At 48.7% G+C, this 17,207-nt stretch overlaps 2 protein-coding genes across 4 annotated transcripts in view; both read left to right on the top strand.

Moving 5' to 3' along the window:
- Nucleotides 1-7,420: 7,420 nt before the first annotated feature.
- On the top strand, nt 7,421-15,157 carry CDK20 (cyclin dependent kinase 20). Of its 3 annotated transcripts, none has more exons than XM_081238340.1 (8): nt 7,421-7,813; nt 8,176-8,289; nt 10,413-10,601; nt 10,856-10,977; nt 11,168-11,230; nt 11,966-12,089; nt 12,525-12,680; nt 14,146-15,157. In XM_081238340.1, exons 1-8 carry the CDS (start codon nt 7,739-7,741, stop codon nt 14,341-14,343), a joined length of 1,041 nt encoding a protein of 346 aa, XP_081094466.1. In that variant the 5' UTR covers nt 7,421-7,738; the 3' UTR covers nt 14,344-15,157. The 3 variants fall into 3 exon arrangements, with proteins under 3 accessions (XP_081094466.1, XP_081094467.1, XP_081094468.1); XM_081238341.1 differs by having other exon boundaries at nt 7,421-7,680; nt 8,135-8,289; XM_081238342.1 differs by lacking the exon at nt 11,966-12,089.
- Nucleotides 15,158-17,024: 1,867 nt separating this feature from the next.
- The window catches only part of FBXW12 (F-box and WD repeat domain containing 12), a gene marked incomplete at both ends in the record, with an annotated part of 31,947 nt that continues 31,764 nt past the window's right edge, over nt 17,025-17,207 (top strand). The window contains 1 exon segment of the mRNA XM_081237935.1: nt 17,025-17,196. Coding sequence (XP_081094061.1) covers nt 17,025-17,196 — 172 coding nt within the window.

Consider the following 17,207-nt stretch of genomic DNA (forward strand, 5'->3'; position numbering starts at 1 on the left):
CACCTCTGGGACAAAATTAAATGCCCCAACATTCGAATTATAGGGGTCCCAGAAGAAGAAGAGAAAAAGAAAGGGACTAAGAAAATATTTGAAGAGATTATACTTGAAAACTTCCCTCATATGGGAAAGGAAATAGTCAATCAAGTCCAGGAAGTACAGAGATTCCCATACAGGATAAACCCAAGGAGAACGATGTCAAGACACATGTTAATCAAACTAACAAAAATTAAATACAAAGAAAAAAGATTAAAAGCAGCAAGTGAAAACCCAAAAATAACATACAAGGGAATCCCCATAAGGTTAATATTTGATCTTTCAACAGAAACTCTGCAAGCCATAAGGGAGTGGCAGGACATATTTAAAGTGATGAAAGAGAAAAACCTACAACCAACATTACTCTACCCAGCAAGGATCTCATTCAGATTCAACGGAGAAATTAAAACCTTCACAGACAAGCAAAAGCTAAGAGAATTCAGCACCACCAAACAAGCTTTACAACAAATGCTAAAGGAACTTCTCTAGGCAAGAAACACAACAGAAGGAAAAGACCTATAATAACAAACACAAAACATTAAGAAAATGGTAATAGAAACATACATATTGATAACTACCTTAAATGTAAACGGATTAAATGCTCCAAACAAAAGACATAGACTGGCTGAATGGATACAAAAACAAGACCCATACATATGCTGTCTACAAGAGACCCATTTCAGACCTAAGGACACATACAGACTGAAAGTGAGGGGATGGAAAAAGGTATTCCATGCAAATGGAAATCAAAAGAAAGCTGGAGTAGCAATTCTCATATGAGAAAAAATAGCTTTAAAATAAAGACTATTACGAGAAACGAACAAGGACACTACATAAGGATCAAGAGATCAATGCAAGAAGATGATATAACAATTATAAATATTTATGCAACCAACAAAGGAGGACCTCAATACATAAGGCATAGGCTAACAGCCATAAAAGGGGAAATAGACAGTAACACAATCATAGTAGGGGACTTTAACACCCCACTTTCACCAATGGACAGTTCATCCAAAATGAAAATAAATAAGGAAACACAAGCTTTAAATGATACACTAAACAAGATGGACTTTATTGATATTTATAGGACATTTCATCCAAAAACAACAGAATACAATTTCTTCTCAAGTGCTCATGGAACATTCTCCAGGATAGATTATATCTTGGGTCACAAATCAAGCCTTGGTAAATTTAAGAAAATTGAAATCATTTCAAGCATCTATTCTGACCACAATGCTATAAGACTAGATATCAATTGCAGGAAAAAATCTGTAAAATATACAAACACATGGAGGCTAACAGTGCACTACTAAATAACCAGGAAATCACTGAAGAAATCAAAGAGGGAATCAAAAAATACCTAGAAACAAATGACAATGAAAACACAATGATCCAAAACTTATGGGATGCAGCAAGAACAGTTCTAAGAGGGAAGTTTATAGCAATAAAAGCCTACCTCAAGAAACAAGAAACATCTCAAATAAACAACCTAACCTTACACCTAACTCAAATAGAGAAAGAAGAACAAAAAAAGCCCAAAGTTAGCAGAAGGAAAGAAATCATAAAAATCAGATCAGAAATAAATGAAAAAGAAATGAAGGAAACAATAGCAAATATCAATAAAACTAAAATCTGGTTCTTTGAGAAGATACACAAAATTGATAAACCATTAGCCAGACTCATCAAGAAAAAAAGGGAGATGACTCAAATCCATTGAATTAGAAATGAAAAGGGAGAAGCAACAACTGACACTGCAGAAATACAAAGGATCATGAGAGATTACTACAAGCAACTATATGGCAATAAAATGGACAACCTGGAAAAATGGACAAATTCTTAGAAAAGCACAACCTTCCAAGAATGAATCAAGAAGAAATAGAAAATATAAACAGAACAATCACAAGCACTGAGATTGAGACTGTGATTAAAAATCTTCCAAAAAACAAAAGTCCAGGACCAGATGCATTCACAAGCAAATTCTATCAAAAATTTAGAGAAGAGCTAACACCTATCCTTCTCAAACTCTTCCAAAATATAGCAGAGGGAGGAACACTCCCAAACTCATTCTACAGGGCCACAATACCCGGATACCAAAACCAGACAAAGATGTCACAAAGAAAGAAAAATACAGGCCAATATCACTGATGAACATAGATGCAAAAATCCTCAACAAAATACTAGCAAACAGAATCCAACAGCACATTAAAAGGATCATACACCATGATCAAGTGTGGTTTATCCCAGGAATCCAGGGATTCTTCAATATATGCAAATCAATCTATGTGATACACCATATTAACAAATTGAAGGAGAAAAACCATATGATCATCTCAGTAGATGCAGAAAAAGCTTTCGACAAAATTCAACACCCATTCATGATAAAACCCTCCAGAAAGTAGGCATAAGGGAACTTACGTGAACATAATAAAGGCCATATATGACAAACCCACAGCCAACATCATTCTCAATGGTGAAAAACTGAAACCATTTCCACTAAGATCAGAAAAAAGACAAGGTTGCCCACTCTCACCTCTTTTTTGCAACATAGTTTTGGAAGTTTTAGCCACAGCAATCAAAGAAGAAAAAGAAATAAAATGAATCTAAATCAGAAAAGAAGAAATAAATCTGTCACTGTTTGCAGATGACATTTTAATATACATAGAGTATCCTAAAGATGCTACCTGCAAACTACTAGAGCTAATCAATGAGTTTGGTAAAGTAGCAGGGTACAAAATTAATGCACAGAAATCTCTTGCATTCTTACACACTAGTGATGAAAAATCTGAAAGAGAAATTAAGGAAACACTCCCATTTACCATTACAACAAAAAGAATAAAATACCTAGGAATAAACCAACCTAAAGAGACAAAAGACCTGTATGCAGAAAGCTGTAAGACACTGATGAAAGAAATTAAAGATGATACAAATAGATGGAGAGATATACCATGTTCTTGTATTGGAAGAATCAATATTGTGAAAATGACTATACTACCCAAAGCAATCTACAGATTCAGTGCAACCCTTATCAAACTACCACTGGCATTTTTCACAGAACTAGCACAAAAAATTTCACAATTTGTATGGAAACACAAAAGACCCCGAATAGCCAAAGCAATCTTGAGAAAAAAAATGGAGCTGGAGGAATCAGGCTCCCTGACTTCAAACTATAGTACAGAGCTACAATAATCAAGACTGTATGGTACTGGCACAAAAACAGAAATATACGTTAGTGGAACAGGATGGAAAGCCCAGAGACAAAACCATGCACATATGGTCACGTTATCTTTGTTAAAGGAGGCAAGAATATACAATGGAGAAAAGACAGCCTCTTCAATAAGTGGTGCTGGGAAAACTGGACAGCTACATGTAAAAGAATGAAATTGGAACACTTCCTAACACCATACACAAAAATAAACTCAAAATGTATTAGAGACCTAAATGTAAGGCCTGACACTATAGAAGTCTTACAGGAAAACATACACAGAACAGTCTACAATGTAAATCACAGCAAGATCCTTTTTGACCCACCTCCTAGAGAAATGGAAATCAAAACAAAAATAAACAAATGGGACCTAGTGAAACTAAAAAGCTTTTACACAGCAAAGGAAATAATAACCAAGTTGAAAAGACAACCCTCAAGATGGGAGAAAATATTTGCAAGTGAAACAAGTGACAAAGGATTAATCTCCAAAATTTACAAGCAGCTCATACAGCTCAATATCAAAAAGCAAACAACCCAATCCAAAAACGGACAGAAGACCTAAATAGACATTTCTCCAAAGAAGACATACAGATTGCCAACAAACACATGCAAGAATGCTCAACATAACTAATCATTAGAGAAATGCAAATCAAAACTACAATGGGGTATCACCTCACACCAGTCAGAATGGCCATCATCAAAAAATCTACAAACAACAAATGCTGTAGAGGGTGTGGAGAAAACGGAACACTTTTGCACTGCTGGTGGGAATGTAAATTGATACCGCCACTATGGAGAACAGTATGGAGGTTCCTTAAAAAACTACAAATAGAACTACCATATGACCCAGCAATCCCACTACTGGACATATACTCTGAGAAAACCATAATTCAATAAGAGTCATGTACCACAATGTTCATTGCAGCTCTATTTACAGTAGCCAGGACATGGAAGAAACCTAAGTGTCCATTGACCGATGAATGCATGAAGATGTGGCACATATATACAATGGAATATTACTCAGCCATATAAAGAAATGAAATTGAGTTATTTGTAGTGATGTGGCTGGACCTACAGTCTGTCATACAGAGTGAAGTAAGTCAGAAAGAGAAAAAGAAATACCGTATGCTAACACATGTATATGGAATCTAAAAAAAAAAAAAAAGTTATGAAGAACCTAGGACCAGGACAGGCATAAAGACACAGACGTAGAGAATGGACTTGAGGACACGGGGAGGGGGAAGGGTAAGCTGGGACGAAGTGAGAGGGTGGCATGGACTTATATACACTACCAAATGTGAAATAGATAGCTAGTGGAAAGCAACCACATAGCACTTTTCACTCTCTAAATGGTTTCTTTTGATCAACAGTTGTTCTTACTAATGACGAACTCCGACTTCTAATTTTTTATTTCCCTTTTAGTATTTTCTGTAACCTCATTTAGAAAATCCTTACCTAACCCAAAGTCATTAAGATATCATGTTTTCTTCTAAGAGTTTCATTGTTTACCTTTTATATTTAGGTATGCAGTCCATCTGGAATCAATTTTCATTTATGATTTGAGATTTGGGTCAATAGACATTTCTTCCTCATATGACTTTTCAAATGACCCGTACTATTTTTTGAAGACCATCCTTTCCAATTCCAACACTGTGTCTACCCTCACCATTTATAATAGCTGTAAAGCATGTCATTCTAAGTTACTCTCATAACTTATTCAGCCACTCTTCCATGGGATAGTTGGGTTATTGTCTGGCCTCTGCCATCATCAAACAGGGTGAACATCTTTGTATGGACATTAAGGCCTTCTTCTGAAGTTGTTAGAACAGAGTAGAATTTCTGAGCCTGAAAATTCTTACATTGTTTAAGAATTAGTAAATTATACAGTTCACATCTCAAAGAATACAAAGAGCCCCAGTGAAACATCTGCCTCCTACCCTGTCCGCAACCCTCCCAGTCCCTTCACCAGGTAAGCACAGTCATGAAATCTTGAGTATCTTCCAGATATCCTGTAATGCACGAAAATTCATTATTTATATTCTTTTCTTCTTTTCTTTTTACACGGCTAGTGGTACTCTATATACTCTGTTCTTCATCTTGCCTTTCTAAATTAACAAAACATCTTAGAAATCTTCCTATTACTGTAATAAAAAAGCATCCTTGTTCATTTTTAAGGTAGTGAGCATAATTTTCCATTTGATGGGTGTATCAGAATTTAGACAGTCTCCTATTGATTGGCATCTATGGTGTTTCTAATCTTTTGCTATTCAAACTATGCTTCAATGAATAACTTTGAACATGTCATTTCACTGTGTGCAATATATCTGTTGGAGGTACTTCTAGAAGAGACCTTGCTGGGTCCAAGGGGATATGCAGTTGTAATTTGATGAGCATTGCCAATGCTTCAGCAATCTATGAAAGCTCCTGTTTTCCCACAGCATGGCCAATGTGAGGCAGGAGATAGATGGGCTCCAGGCTAGACATTTACAGCTGGCCTCCTGTTTGCCCTTCCTGGGGTTAGAAGAAGATGTGCTCCAGGCCGGACATTCATAAACAGCCCCCTGTTTACATTTCCTGAAGCAAGAGATAAATGGGCTCCAGGACTACATATTTATGACTGGACTCCTGTCTATATTTTGAGATCTGCACCTCAGTATAAAAACCAGCAACAGAAAGAGGGTAAATAACGGGACACTGGACATTTTTATGGCAGGGACACAGTGGGACTAAACCCTGTTAAAAGATCAAGGGGTCATACATTTCCCACCCTTGGGGCACATGTGCAGAAAGTCTCGTTGGGGGTCAAAAGGGAGGGGGCACCACCCCATAATATGTGATGCTAAGGCCATCCCATAGGCCTCAGGGCTGAAATCCATCTTGGAAAAAAGTTGCGCACGCATGTTGGGGAGGGTCCTAGGGCAGGTCAGGTGTGGAAAAAGAAACCAGATAATTGGCCAAAGGTACACAAAGACCCGGAAGAACTGCCCTATATAAATGACTTAACCTCCTCTTTACTGCGCGCCTCCTCATTAGGGGGGACGCCCACACCCTTTGTCTCCAGGTGCGTATTTCTGCCTTGCTTCTGTCTTAACAAACTGTTTCTCTGTGTGCTCTCCCACTTGTTGTTGTTGTGCTGTGTCTCTAATAATAAACTTTGTACCTGTTTTGACAGTTTTGCCTCCATGAGAAATGCATTTTTCACAGGGGGCAAGAGCCAAGGGGTGTGGTGGCTAGAACTCCTGGTTTTCATCCAGGCTACCCAGGTTCCATTCCTGGGCAGGGAACTAAGATCTTGCTTCACGCCACCACTCACTGCTGCCTCTCCAAGATTAAATGGACTGTTAGATCTGAGATCTTTAGCTATCCCAAAGATGGAAAATTGTAGATTATTTTACATTTATCTCATTGTGTATGAGATTGAGCACCTTTTCAGAAGTTTAAAAAGCTAATTGTGGGCTTCCCTGGTGGTGCAGTGCTTGAGAGTCCACCTGCCGATTCAGGGGACACGGGTTCGTGCCCCGGTCCGGGAGGATCCCACATGTCGCGGAGCGGCTGGGTCCGTGAGCCATGGCCGCTGAGCCTGCGCGTCCGGAGCCTGTACTCCGCAATGGGAGAGGCCACAACAGTGAGAGGCCCGCGTACCGTAAAAAAAAAAAAAAAAAAAAAAAAAGCTAATTGTGTTTTTTGTAAACATCCTTTCATGGCATGAACGTCTTAAAAATCACTCAGGCTGCAAATTCCTCCAAATGTTTCCTCATGAGAAGCCCTTAGACATGGACTTTCCGGGTCAGAGTTTGCACTTTTTAAACGTTGTCTTTACATGTTGCCAACTGACGCTCCCTCCACGATGCAGACCCGAACCCGACTCGCTTCAATCATCATTGGCTTTGGGGCTCACAGGTGGAAGCTTACACCTCTAGGTATGGGGGCGAGGGTACCCTGGCCTGCCCGAGGAGCCGGCCCCGCTCCGTCACCTTTCGGCCACACCCTCGGCGCCGTGGTCCCGCCCCCGGCTGTGCGGCCCCGCCCCATGCCCCGCTCGCCCCGCTGAGCGCCCCGCCCACCTCGCTGAGTGCCCCGCCTCCACCCCGGAGAGCGGCTCCACCCTTCCGCCTAGGTAGCCCGCTCCCAAGGCTGTTCCGCCTTGCTCCCAGGCTGCATGCCCCCGCCCCTCTGCGTATCCTGGCGTCACTCGTCACGTGACGCCCGGCAGTGCCGCGAGGGGACGGCGGTGGCTCTCGCTCCCGCTGGCACGGTCTGCGCACGGGTGATTTCGGCCGAATGAAGCTCACTGAGGCGTGATGGCGAGGGCCTAGGGGAAGGCGCAGACAGGCCCGGACGCCGCCTGTAGCTGCCCTCGGCCTCCCGGCCTCTGCGCTGTTTACTGCGCCGTTGCTAGGCAGCCGCATCTGGGCGCGGGAGGCAGGGCGGGATAATGCGGAAAGGTACGGGTGCCGGGGAGGGGCTGTGATTGCGGAGGGTCCGGGTGTCTGGCAGAGGGCTATGGAGCAGTACTGCATCCTGGGCCGCATTGGGGAGGGCGCGCACGGCATCGTCTTCAAGGCCAAGCACGTGGAGGTGAGCACCCAGCCCTTCCTCCTTCGGTTCCATTGAGATCTACCCGTTTTCCCGTCCCACGCTTGGGCTCCTTCCTCCCCGCAGCTTTTCGTGGCGTGCCCCCGCTTCTTTTGCTCTCTTGAGTGGAGGGCGTCCAGGTTGCGGCCAGCCACCAGCGGTGCTTTCTTCCGGAGAGTGCCCCCTAGGAGCGTGGCGTGGAAGTCTCTGAGCTGTTTGCTCAGCGCTGCGCCTGCTGACCCTGATTTCCCTCCAGCACGGGGTGGGGGGCGCGTCCCACCCCCACGAGGGCCTCAGGCCTCAGCGTCGCATCCCCTTTTCCAGCCGGGGATGGGGCTGCAGTGTCTGCGTCCTGTCCCCAACAGACTGGAGAGATCGTTGCCCTCAAGAAGGTGGCCCTGCGGCGGCTGGAGGATGGCATCCCCAGCCAGGCCCTGCGGGAGATCAAGGCCTTGCAGGAGATCGAGGACAGTCAGTATGTGAGTGGGGCTGGTGTTCTGAGGTGCTGGTTCCCGCCCTCCTCCATTCACTCCCACTCTGAGGTCCTGCAGTCACTCATCACTCATTTGCTTCCTCACCCCTCACTCACTCCCTTTCTTCTCCACTTGTTCACCCTCATTCACCCAGTTACTTCACTCATTCATTCCCTCCCGTTCACTCACTTATTTCTTCACGTACTCGTTCGCTCATTCACTAACTTATCCCTTTTTTCTCAAAACACTTAGTGATTTCTGATGATAATGATAATTGCCACCTATTGAGCTCCTGTTATGTTCTGCATGCCAGGTCAACTGCTTTATGTATATTGTCCCTCTGAGTTTTGTCCTCTGCTCTGCAAGGCACGTTCAGGCTCTCCCTATCTCAGGCCAGGGGAGGAGGCGCAGCCACCAGCTTATGGGTGCTCAGCTTGTTCCGCTTGTCTGTGGAGGCGTTGGCCCAGGTGTGATCGCAGAATCAGGACGGTTTAACATTGGGGCCTCCCATAGACTCTACCCTCTACTGGCCACTGGCAACACAGAAACCAGCCCCTACCCTGCTCTTGAGAACTGAAGTGTGGTAGGGGAGATGGACAAAGGCTACAGCGCCCATCTGGCGTGGTTTGTGCTGTGACAGGCCTGGGAGGGGCTGTGGGCACACGAGGAGAGACACCTCACACACCCAGTTTCATTCTCTTTGTGGTATTCTCTCTTGTCCATGTCCTGAGTAGAAGATGTGCTTTACTTCCTGGGGAGTGACAAGGGTAGGTCCACCCACCTAAGGGTGGGTGATACTCTGACTTGTTTCTTATTCTCTGGAGATGTCCTTGATATATTGGGTGACAGAAGCATGTTATAAAACTGCATGTGTTATCTTGGTTTCGTAGGAAAATATTTTGTGTATATACACGAATACATGTCTGTGTGTGCCATGTCTCTTGTAAAGTCTGGTGGGATAGACTCCTAAGGCTGACTATAGGTGATAGGGTTTTTCTTTTGCTGTGTTTTTCATTATAATTTTGGGTATTATCTGAATGTATTTGTTTGTCCCAATCTGTAAAATGGGTGTCTACTACCCTCAACATCAGAAAAACAGCAGTATGGCCATTCTTGTTTTTTTGAGGAAAGTAAAAGGGCTTTGCTGACAGCTTGTGTGTGGGAGAGGTGGAGGGCCCGTAGGAAGCTGGTGATATGGTCCCATGTCCTGTGCATCAGCAGGCCTGAAGAGTCTATCTTTAAAACACTCCAGATCTTACCCTGGCCCAGGCCATCCTCACCTCTCATCGGAACAACTACAGCAGGCTCCCCTGCCGCCCCCCCGCCCCCCCGCCACTGCCTCCACTCCACAGTCAAAAACTGTACATGAAATCATCCACTCCCTGGCTTGAAAAGCTCCAGAGGCTTCTCTTCACTCTGAAAGAACTGTCACCGTCTGCTTCCACCCGACTCCAGCCTCTGTTTTCATTCATTCACAACGTCTTAAGTGTCTCTCCCATGATAAGCACTGTCTAGGCTCCAGGAGTGCTGAACGGAGCAGCCTCCTTCCTGTTCTTGCCTCCGGGCCTTGTGTTTGCTGTCCCCTGGCCCAGAGCTCCTTCCCAGATGCCTTCTCTTCTTTCTTCATCAGAATCTTCATCAAAATACCCTATATGTTTGTTGTTTGGTCATTTGTCAGTCATTTTCCCCCTGAACTTAAAGTCCTTCAGGACCCACCAGCCCTTGCTCCTCCTGTTCACCACTGTGCAGCCTGCCCTTGTGACCTTGTGGGCCCTCAGGAAGTATATGTGCCATGTCTCCTGCTCTCCCAGTGCTGGGAGTTGTGATCACCTGTGTGTGTGTGTGTTTCCAGGTGATTTTCCAGTCTGTGGGCTGGTGGGGGACCAGACACTGCCCTAAGTGGCCTCTCTTAGACCTCCTTTTCCCTGAGTGTTTACTGGAGCATTAGAGTAGGGACTTGCCTTCTCCTGGGAGAGGGAAGCAAGAGATCACCAAGCTCCCTGATTCTGAGCTCACATCTCATGCCACCATCTCTGCCTGCCTGGTCCTCTGTTGGTGCAAGGGCTGAGGGTCCCAGAGAGAGTCTGAGCCATGTGAGTCTGGAGGCTGACGGGATGCCCCGCTTGCAGGTGGTACAGCTGAAGGCCGTGTTCCCGCATGGCGCAGGCTTCGTGCTGGCCTTCGAGTTCATGCCGTCAGATCTGGCTGAGGTGATACGCCACGCCCAGAGGCCGCTGGCCCAGGCGCAGGTCAAGAGCTACCTGCAGATGCTGCTCAAGGGGGTCGCCTTCTGCCATGCCAACAACATTGTGCATCGGGTCAGTTCCAGCATGGGCTGGGGTGGGACCGGGGTTGGGGGGGCGGTGGCTGGGCTGTGGGTAGGCCAGCCCTTGATGAAGGGCATGGTTAGAAAAGGGACAGAGGGGGCAGGGCCTACGGGTAGGAGGCCGGGGCTGGGGCCCTGGAGGAGGTCGGGTCTTGCACTGACCTGGGTGCCCAGCCTGCCAAGCCCTCCTGTCCCGAGGTCCTGTGGGGGCTCTGGAGGAACTGATGCCTCTTTTGGTGCTCTCAGGACCTGAAACCAGCCAACCTGCTTATCAGTGCCTCTGGCCAGCTCAAGATAGCGGACTTTGGCCTGGCCCGGGTCTTTTCCCCAGATGGCAGCCGTCTCTACACACACCAGGTGGCCACCAGGTAGGGAGGACCAGTTCCCAAGCGGGACGTGGCAATAGACAGGCCCCAACCCTCCTGCTGGGAAGAGGTGCTTCTGGACCTTCTGTCCAAACAGTGCTCTTGGGGCTGGTGTGGGGGCCAGGGTGACCTTCCGAGGCAGCTTCCTGACAGACCGGTGACCTGGCTGTGACCACCTGCCCTCCTCTCACAGGTGGTACCGTGCCCCTGAACTCCTGTATGGTGCCCGCCAGTATGATCAGGGTGTCGACCTGTGGTGAGAATACTATGGGCTGGGCAAGGGGGAATGTGGGTCACTGGGTCACCTTTTCCTCCTGGGCATTGAGGTCTCTAAGCCATTTGGGGGTTTTCCTGCCGTGAGCTCTAGGTTGCCATGGGGGTGTCTCCCCTGGTTAGAGTATCTCTGAGGAGTTTGGGATCAGTGTTCCTCCCCATGACAGTTTTGAGCTGGGAGGGGTCAAGTGGGATCAGAGTGGTTGTCCCAGTAGGAAGCTTCTGGGCTGAGGTCGGGGAGGTGGTCTGAGGCATGGAGCGTCTAAGCTGCTATGCAGGGGGTGATATCCCAGGTTGCAATGTTCCTGAGCTGTCTAGAGGCCTGGGTCCCTGGATATAAAGGCCCTGAACCTTTATTTGGGGTAGGATGGTTTGTATATGCCTAAGAGTTTGAGATTTGGGGGCCGTTTTGGAGTCTGCCCCAGAATGGGAGGAGGTGGCAGTGTGTCCCAGAATGTGAGGCTCTGAGAAGCCTCAGAACTGTTGAGGGGTTGATGTGTGTTCCAGAGTTGAGGCCTGAGAGCTGTTTAGAGAGGGGGATATGCTCTGTGTTCTAGGCTTGAAGTCTTTGACTGTTCGGGGATCTGTATCCTTAGCTATGAAGACTGAAGTCTACTTTGTGGGTACCTTGACCGCAGCGTGAGGTGTGGGTGCTGGTGTGGGGAGATCTGTTTCCATGGTGTGAGATCTCTGAGTTGTTTGGGTTCTGTATCTGCAGGGCTGTGGGCTGCATCCTGGGGGAGCTGTTGAACGGGTCCCCCCTTTTCCCAGGGGAGAATGACATTGAACAGCTTTGCTGTGTGCTTCGAATCTTGGGCACCCCCAGTCCTCAAGTCTGGCCGGTTTGCAGGGGCCTGCGGTGGGGCGGGGTGGGGGCGGGTGGCTTCTATTACCCCAATAGCTAGTGACTCCCCTGTCCCGCACCTTCTCTCTCATGGCCCCATGCCTCCTTGACTTCCCGGACCTCGGTCCTGGCCCAGCGTGGGGTCTCCTCCACCCCTGCCCTGCTGGAGGCGGGAGGGCCAGGGCCCAAGCCCTATCCCCTCCCACCCGTCCCCAGCACACACGCATCCAGACCGAGCTGGGCATGGATCAGGTGCCTGAGATGTGGAGGAAGGACTGAGCACGTGATGTCACAAGTGACGTGTGAGCAGGGGCGCACGGATGGGGGGAGTGATGAGTGAGTGGGAGCAGGTAGGTGACAGGGAGCGAGAACGGACACCCAAGGGGGCTGGCGGTGTGGGTGCCGGCCCTGACGGACCCCCCTTCTCCTCCAGGAGATCAAGGACCTGCCTGACTACAACAAGATCTCCTTCAAGGAGCAGGCTCCCGTGCCCCTGGAGGAGGTGCTGCCCGATGCCTCTCCCCAGGCCTTGGACCTGCTGGGGCGTTTCCTCCTCTACCCTCCACGCCAGCGCATTGCAGCCTCCCAGGTAGGGTGGCACCCGTTGCCCTGACCCTCCTCGTCCGTGCCCTTTTGACCCAGCAGGTTGAGATTCTCAGAACCTGTGATGGGCTGGGACCAGAACCCCTGGAGCCAGGGGTAGGGGGGTGCAGGGCAGGTGTGCCTCTCCTGAGTGGACCCTAGAGGGGACCCTAGAGGGCAGGCATCCAGGGGTGGCCCATTAGAAGGGCATGCACACCTCGCAGAAGAGCGAGTCTCGGGTTGTTGGTGACTCGCTTCTTCATCCCTTCGTTCCTTCAACAAGAGTTTACTAGCATCTGGCACGTGCTGAGCATCGTCCTGGACCCTGATCCAGAGGGAACAGACGTGGCTCGTGCCTGTGGGGTCTCCACCCCGTGGCGAGGCAGGACTGTCAGGCTGTGGGAGCCGAGGGGAGGGATGTTGGGACTGACTTTGGGGTCATGCAAGGCTTCCTGGAGAAGGGCTGGTTTAAGCATGGGGAGCTGTTTTCCCAAGAGAAATGATGAGCAGAGGCCTGGAGAGGAGGACCCAGGAGGGGTGGGTTGTGGCTGGAAGGCAGGGGAGGAGGGGAGGACCATGGGCTGATGGCTGATGGTGTGAGGGCCTCCGTCGGGTGTACCTGGGCCTCTGGCCTCATGGCGGCCTCCCCTCCCTGCCCTCGGCACTAGCTGTGTGTGTTTACACGTGGCCCTGGCGAGTTCCCGTGTCAGCAGCACCTTCAGAGTGTACTGAGGCCAACTGACCACCTCTCAGCCCCCTGCTGCTGCCCCCAGTCTAAGCGCCACACGCCCCCATCGCCTCCCAGAATCTGCTTCTCCTGCCCACTTAGTCTCTCCTCCACGTGGCAGAGAGACGCATCCTCGCCTGCAGGGCCCTCCTGGGGCTCCCGCAGAGGAGAAGCCAGGTCCTGGTGGCCCACGGGCATCACACATTTGGGGCCATCACCTCTGTGACTCTGCCGGCTCCCACTCCCCTTGCTCACTCCCCTCGGGCCCCAGGGCTCCTCCGTGTCCTGGGGGGTCTGTGCGTTTCTGTCCCTAGGCCTCACTCATTCACCTTCCAGGTCTCTGCTTGAACGCCACCTCCCAGGGCGCCCCCCCTCACCATTCCTCAGGCCTGTAGCCCCTCCAGGATTCCTCATCCCCCCCTCGTACTTCCCCTTTCCCACAGCACTAATCATCTGATGCACAGTGTGTCTTACTTCTTTATCGTGTTTATTACCCCCACCCCTCACCCTGTGGAAAACTCGAAGGCAGAGCTCTTTGTTCTGTTCACCGCTGCATCTCCTGTCTCTGGAGCAGTGCTCAAACAATGAGCACTGAGAGGTGTTGGAGTCACCTGAACCATCGTTCAGATGAAGGATGAATCCTCTTCAGGGCAATGTTCACATCTCCTCCTCGGAGGGAAGTGGCTGAAGCTGGGACGGGGAGGTGACCTGTTTCCTCTTGCTGCCCCTTGCTTGCTACCCTCAGGCCCTCCTGCACCAGTACTTCTTCACAGCCCCCCTGCCTGCCCACCCCTCGGAGCTGCCGATTCCTCAGCGCCCAGGGGGACCTGCCCTCAAGGCCCCCCCAGGACCCCCCCACGTCCATGACTTCCGCATGGACCGGCCTCTCGAGGAGTCGCTGTTGAACCCGGAGCTGATTCAGCCCTTCATCCTGGAGGGCTGAGACGTTGGGCCAGGCCCCACCGGCGTGTCCCCCGCTTCCCTCCCCAGGACAAACCAGGCCTCTTGTTCTTCTCCTCTGGCCTGATTCGACCACAGTGGTCCTGCTCCTGGCCAGGCCATCCAGCCTCAGCAGAGGGGACCCTCAGCCTGTGCCGTCGGCCTCCCATCTGTGTGCTGGTAACAGATCCATCAGAAGGAGGCAGTGAGTTCTGTTGTCAGGCCTGCCATGGGGCTGGTTGTCTAGTTGCTGCCTTCCTGGTCAGGGACGGTCCTGGTAGAGCCATTTGGGGGAGCACTGAGTGTAGGATATCCTCATGTCGGAAATCCAAGTGGGAAGGGAAGTGTGGGTTGATTTTGTTCTCAGAGACATTAAACACTCGTTCACTTTTGAGATTTATTATAAAAAAAACCCCCGGTAGTTCTGCGTGATGTATTCCCCTCTTCCTTTCCAGTTGAGGGAAGTGGCTGAGGTAGCATCTTCCCCTGGCCCTTGCTTCTCTGTGGTCACTGGGAAAGTGGCCCCATTCATGGCTACTTTACTCTTGGGGGATTGCTAGGCGGTTCACGTGACAGCTTCCTTTGGGAGGTGAGTTGGCAGAAATCAGGACCCAGGAATGGCTCAAGTTGGGGACCCAATAAGTGACCCTCCATACCTCAAGCTGGTTTACCAACATCACCCTCAGGATACAGGTGAGCCTGGACCACATGGGCCTCCTCGTTACTCAGAGATACTGGGCAAATAAGAAGACAGACATTCCTGGAACTCATTTGTTAATTCAGTAAATCCCAATACAATCTGAACTGTCTCTTGTTTTTCTTATTAAATAATTTGGTAAGCCAATTCTAAAATATATGTGGAAATGAAAGGGTTAAGAGGAGGCAGAAGCGGAAGAAAAGGCAAAAAATGATGAAAGGACTTAGCCTATCAGATACCAAGACTATCATAGGGCTGTAATGAGCAATGTGGTATTGGTTCACAGATAAATCAGAGAAACGTATTCTTAGCAATCTTTTATTCGTAAAATACTCATTTTGTGCTCATGTGGATAGAATTCTGTAAGCACTGCAGTCACAGGGGTGACTAACAGTGCCATAGTCACTGCCCTCCAAGCTCTTAGAGGGCAAAGCACAGTAAACTCCAGCTGTTGCTTTCAGGGAAGACTCTGAGTGTCTCATATGTCTTTAAAGATGTTTTAAAGATCTGGCCTCTGCCTGTTTGTCCAGCCACATCTGTAGACGGTAAGCTTCAGTTTAGCTCAGTTTCTGGTGTCTCTCACCTCCGTATGAATGCAAGTCTGTACCCAAACCCTGACCACTGACCCTCAGCCAGTTCCATTCACAAAGACTAAAGCTTACTCCACCCTGACATTGACCCTCACCTTGACCTTAAACCTTACACTTAACCTGACCCTATCACCCTGACCCTGACATAGACACTGACTCTCACCCTCACTTAATTCTTTGCCAGCCCCTTCCCCACCCATGCCTGGCTTTGATCTTGGCATTGACTCTGACCCTCACCCAAACTCTGACCCCGTTTGGCCTAGAACTAAACCTTGTCCATGAACTTGGCTCTCATCTTCACCTTAACCCTGAGTCTCTAATTGACGTTCCCCTGATCCTGACCGTTAACATGCCCTTCACACTTGCCCTGAACTTGACTTATCTTTGACAATGACAGCTTCTCTCACACTGATTGTGAGTACTGTGATACATGAGATACTCACCACCTTCAATCTGATTCTGACCCTCAACTTCACTCTGCCCCTAGACTGAATCCTCACCTTGACAAGGACCATCATACTGACCCACCCTGCCCTTGAACTTGCGCCTTGATGCTAAACTACACTGTACACTCAAGGTGAAACTAGTCTGCACCCCAAGCCTGACCAAGATCCTGATCCTGATCGATGCTCATCTTGACCTAGACCTCCATTTCACCCTGACCTGGGTCCTCATCCTAATGCTGAGCCTCACACAGAACATGGACTCACACTTGGCTGTTACCATTGACACCCTAATCCCATCATGACCTTGAACCTGATCTAGACCCTGACCCTGAAACTGAACTTCACACTGACACTGACTTTCATTATTATGATGACTCGTGCTCAGCCTGATCGTCACCTTCATCTTGACCCATCCTCACTTTGAAACTTAACCTTGACCTTGATTTTGACTATAAACCAAACTCTGACCCTCTGTGGTAAGCAGAATAATGTGTCCCCCCGCCAAAGATGCCCATGTCCTAACCTGTGAATACATTGCCTTACACACAAAAGGGACTTTGCAAATGTGATTAAAGGTTACAGACTTTGAGATGGGAAGAGCATCCTGGATTATGCAGATTGGGCCAATGTAATGGGGTTGGGGGGAGGGAGAGTTGGAGGAGGAGGACTTAATTCCTTCCAGCAGCAATAGAAAAGGAACCCACCTGGACTTTTTTTTTTTTTTTTTTTGCGGTACGCAGGCCTCACTGTCGTGGCCTCTCCCGTTGCGGAGCACAGGCTCCAGACGCGCAGGCTCAGCGGCCATGGCTCACGGGCCCAGCCGCTCTGCGGCACGTGGGATCTTCCCAGACTGGGGCACGAACCCGTGTCCCCTGCATCAGCAGGTGGACTCTCAACCACTGTGCCACCAGGGAAGCCCCACCTTGACTTTTAATTGACCTTGACCTTCACAATGAACATCATGCTCACCCTGACATTCCCTCACATTGATCTTGACCCTGAACCTGACACTGACTCTAATCCTGAACATCAACCTCACCCTCACCTTGACCCTGAATCCTACACAGAACTGGACATCCACTGTCAACTTGAATCCAACTTTCCATCTTACTTTCACCCTGACAGTAACCATCAT

The sequence above is a fragment of the Mesoplodon bidens genome (genome assembly GCF_964165515.1).
Source record: "Mesoplodon bidens genome assembly, chromosome: 6".
In the NCBI taxonomy this organism is placed as follows: domain Eukaryota; kingdom Metazoa; phylum Chordata; class Mammalia; order Artiodactyla; family Ziphiidae; genus Mesoplodon; species Mesoplodon bidens.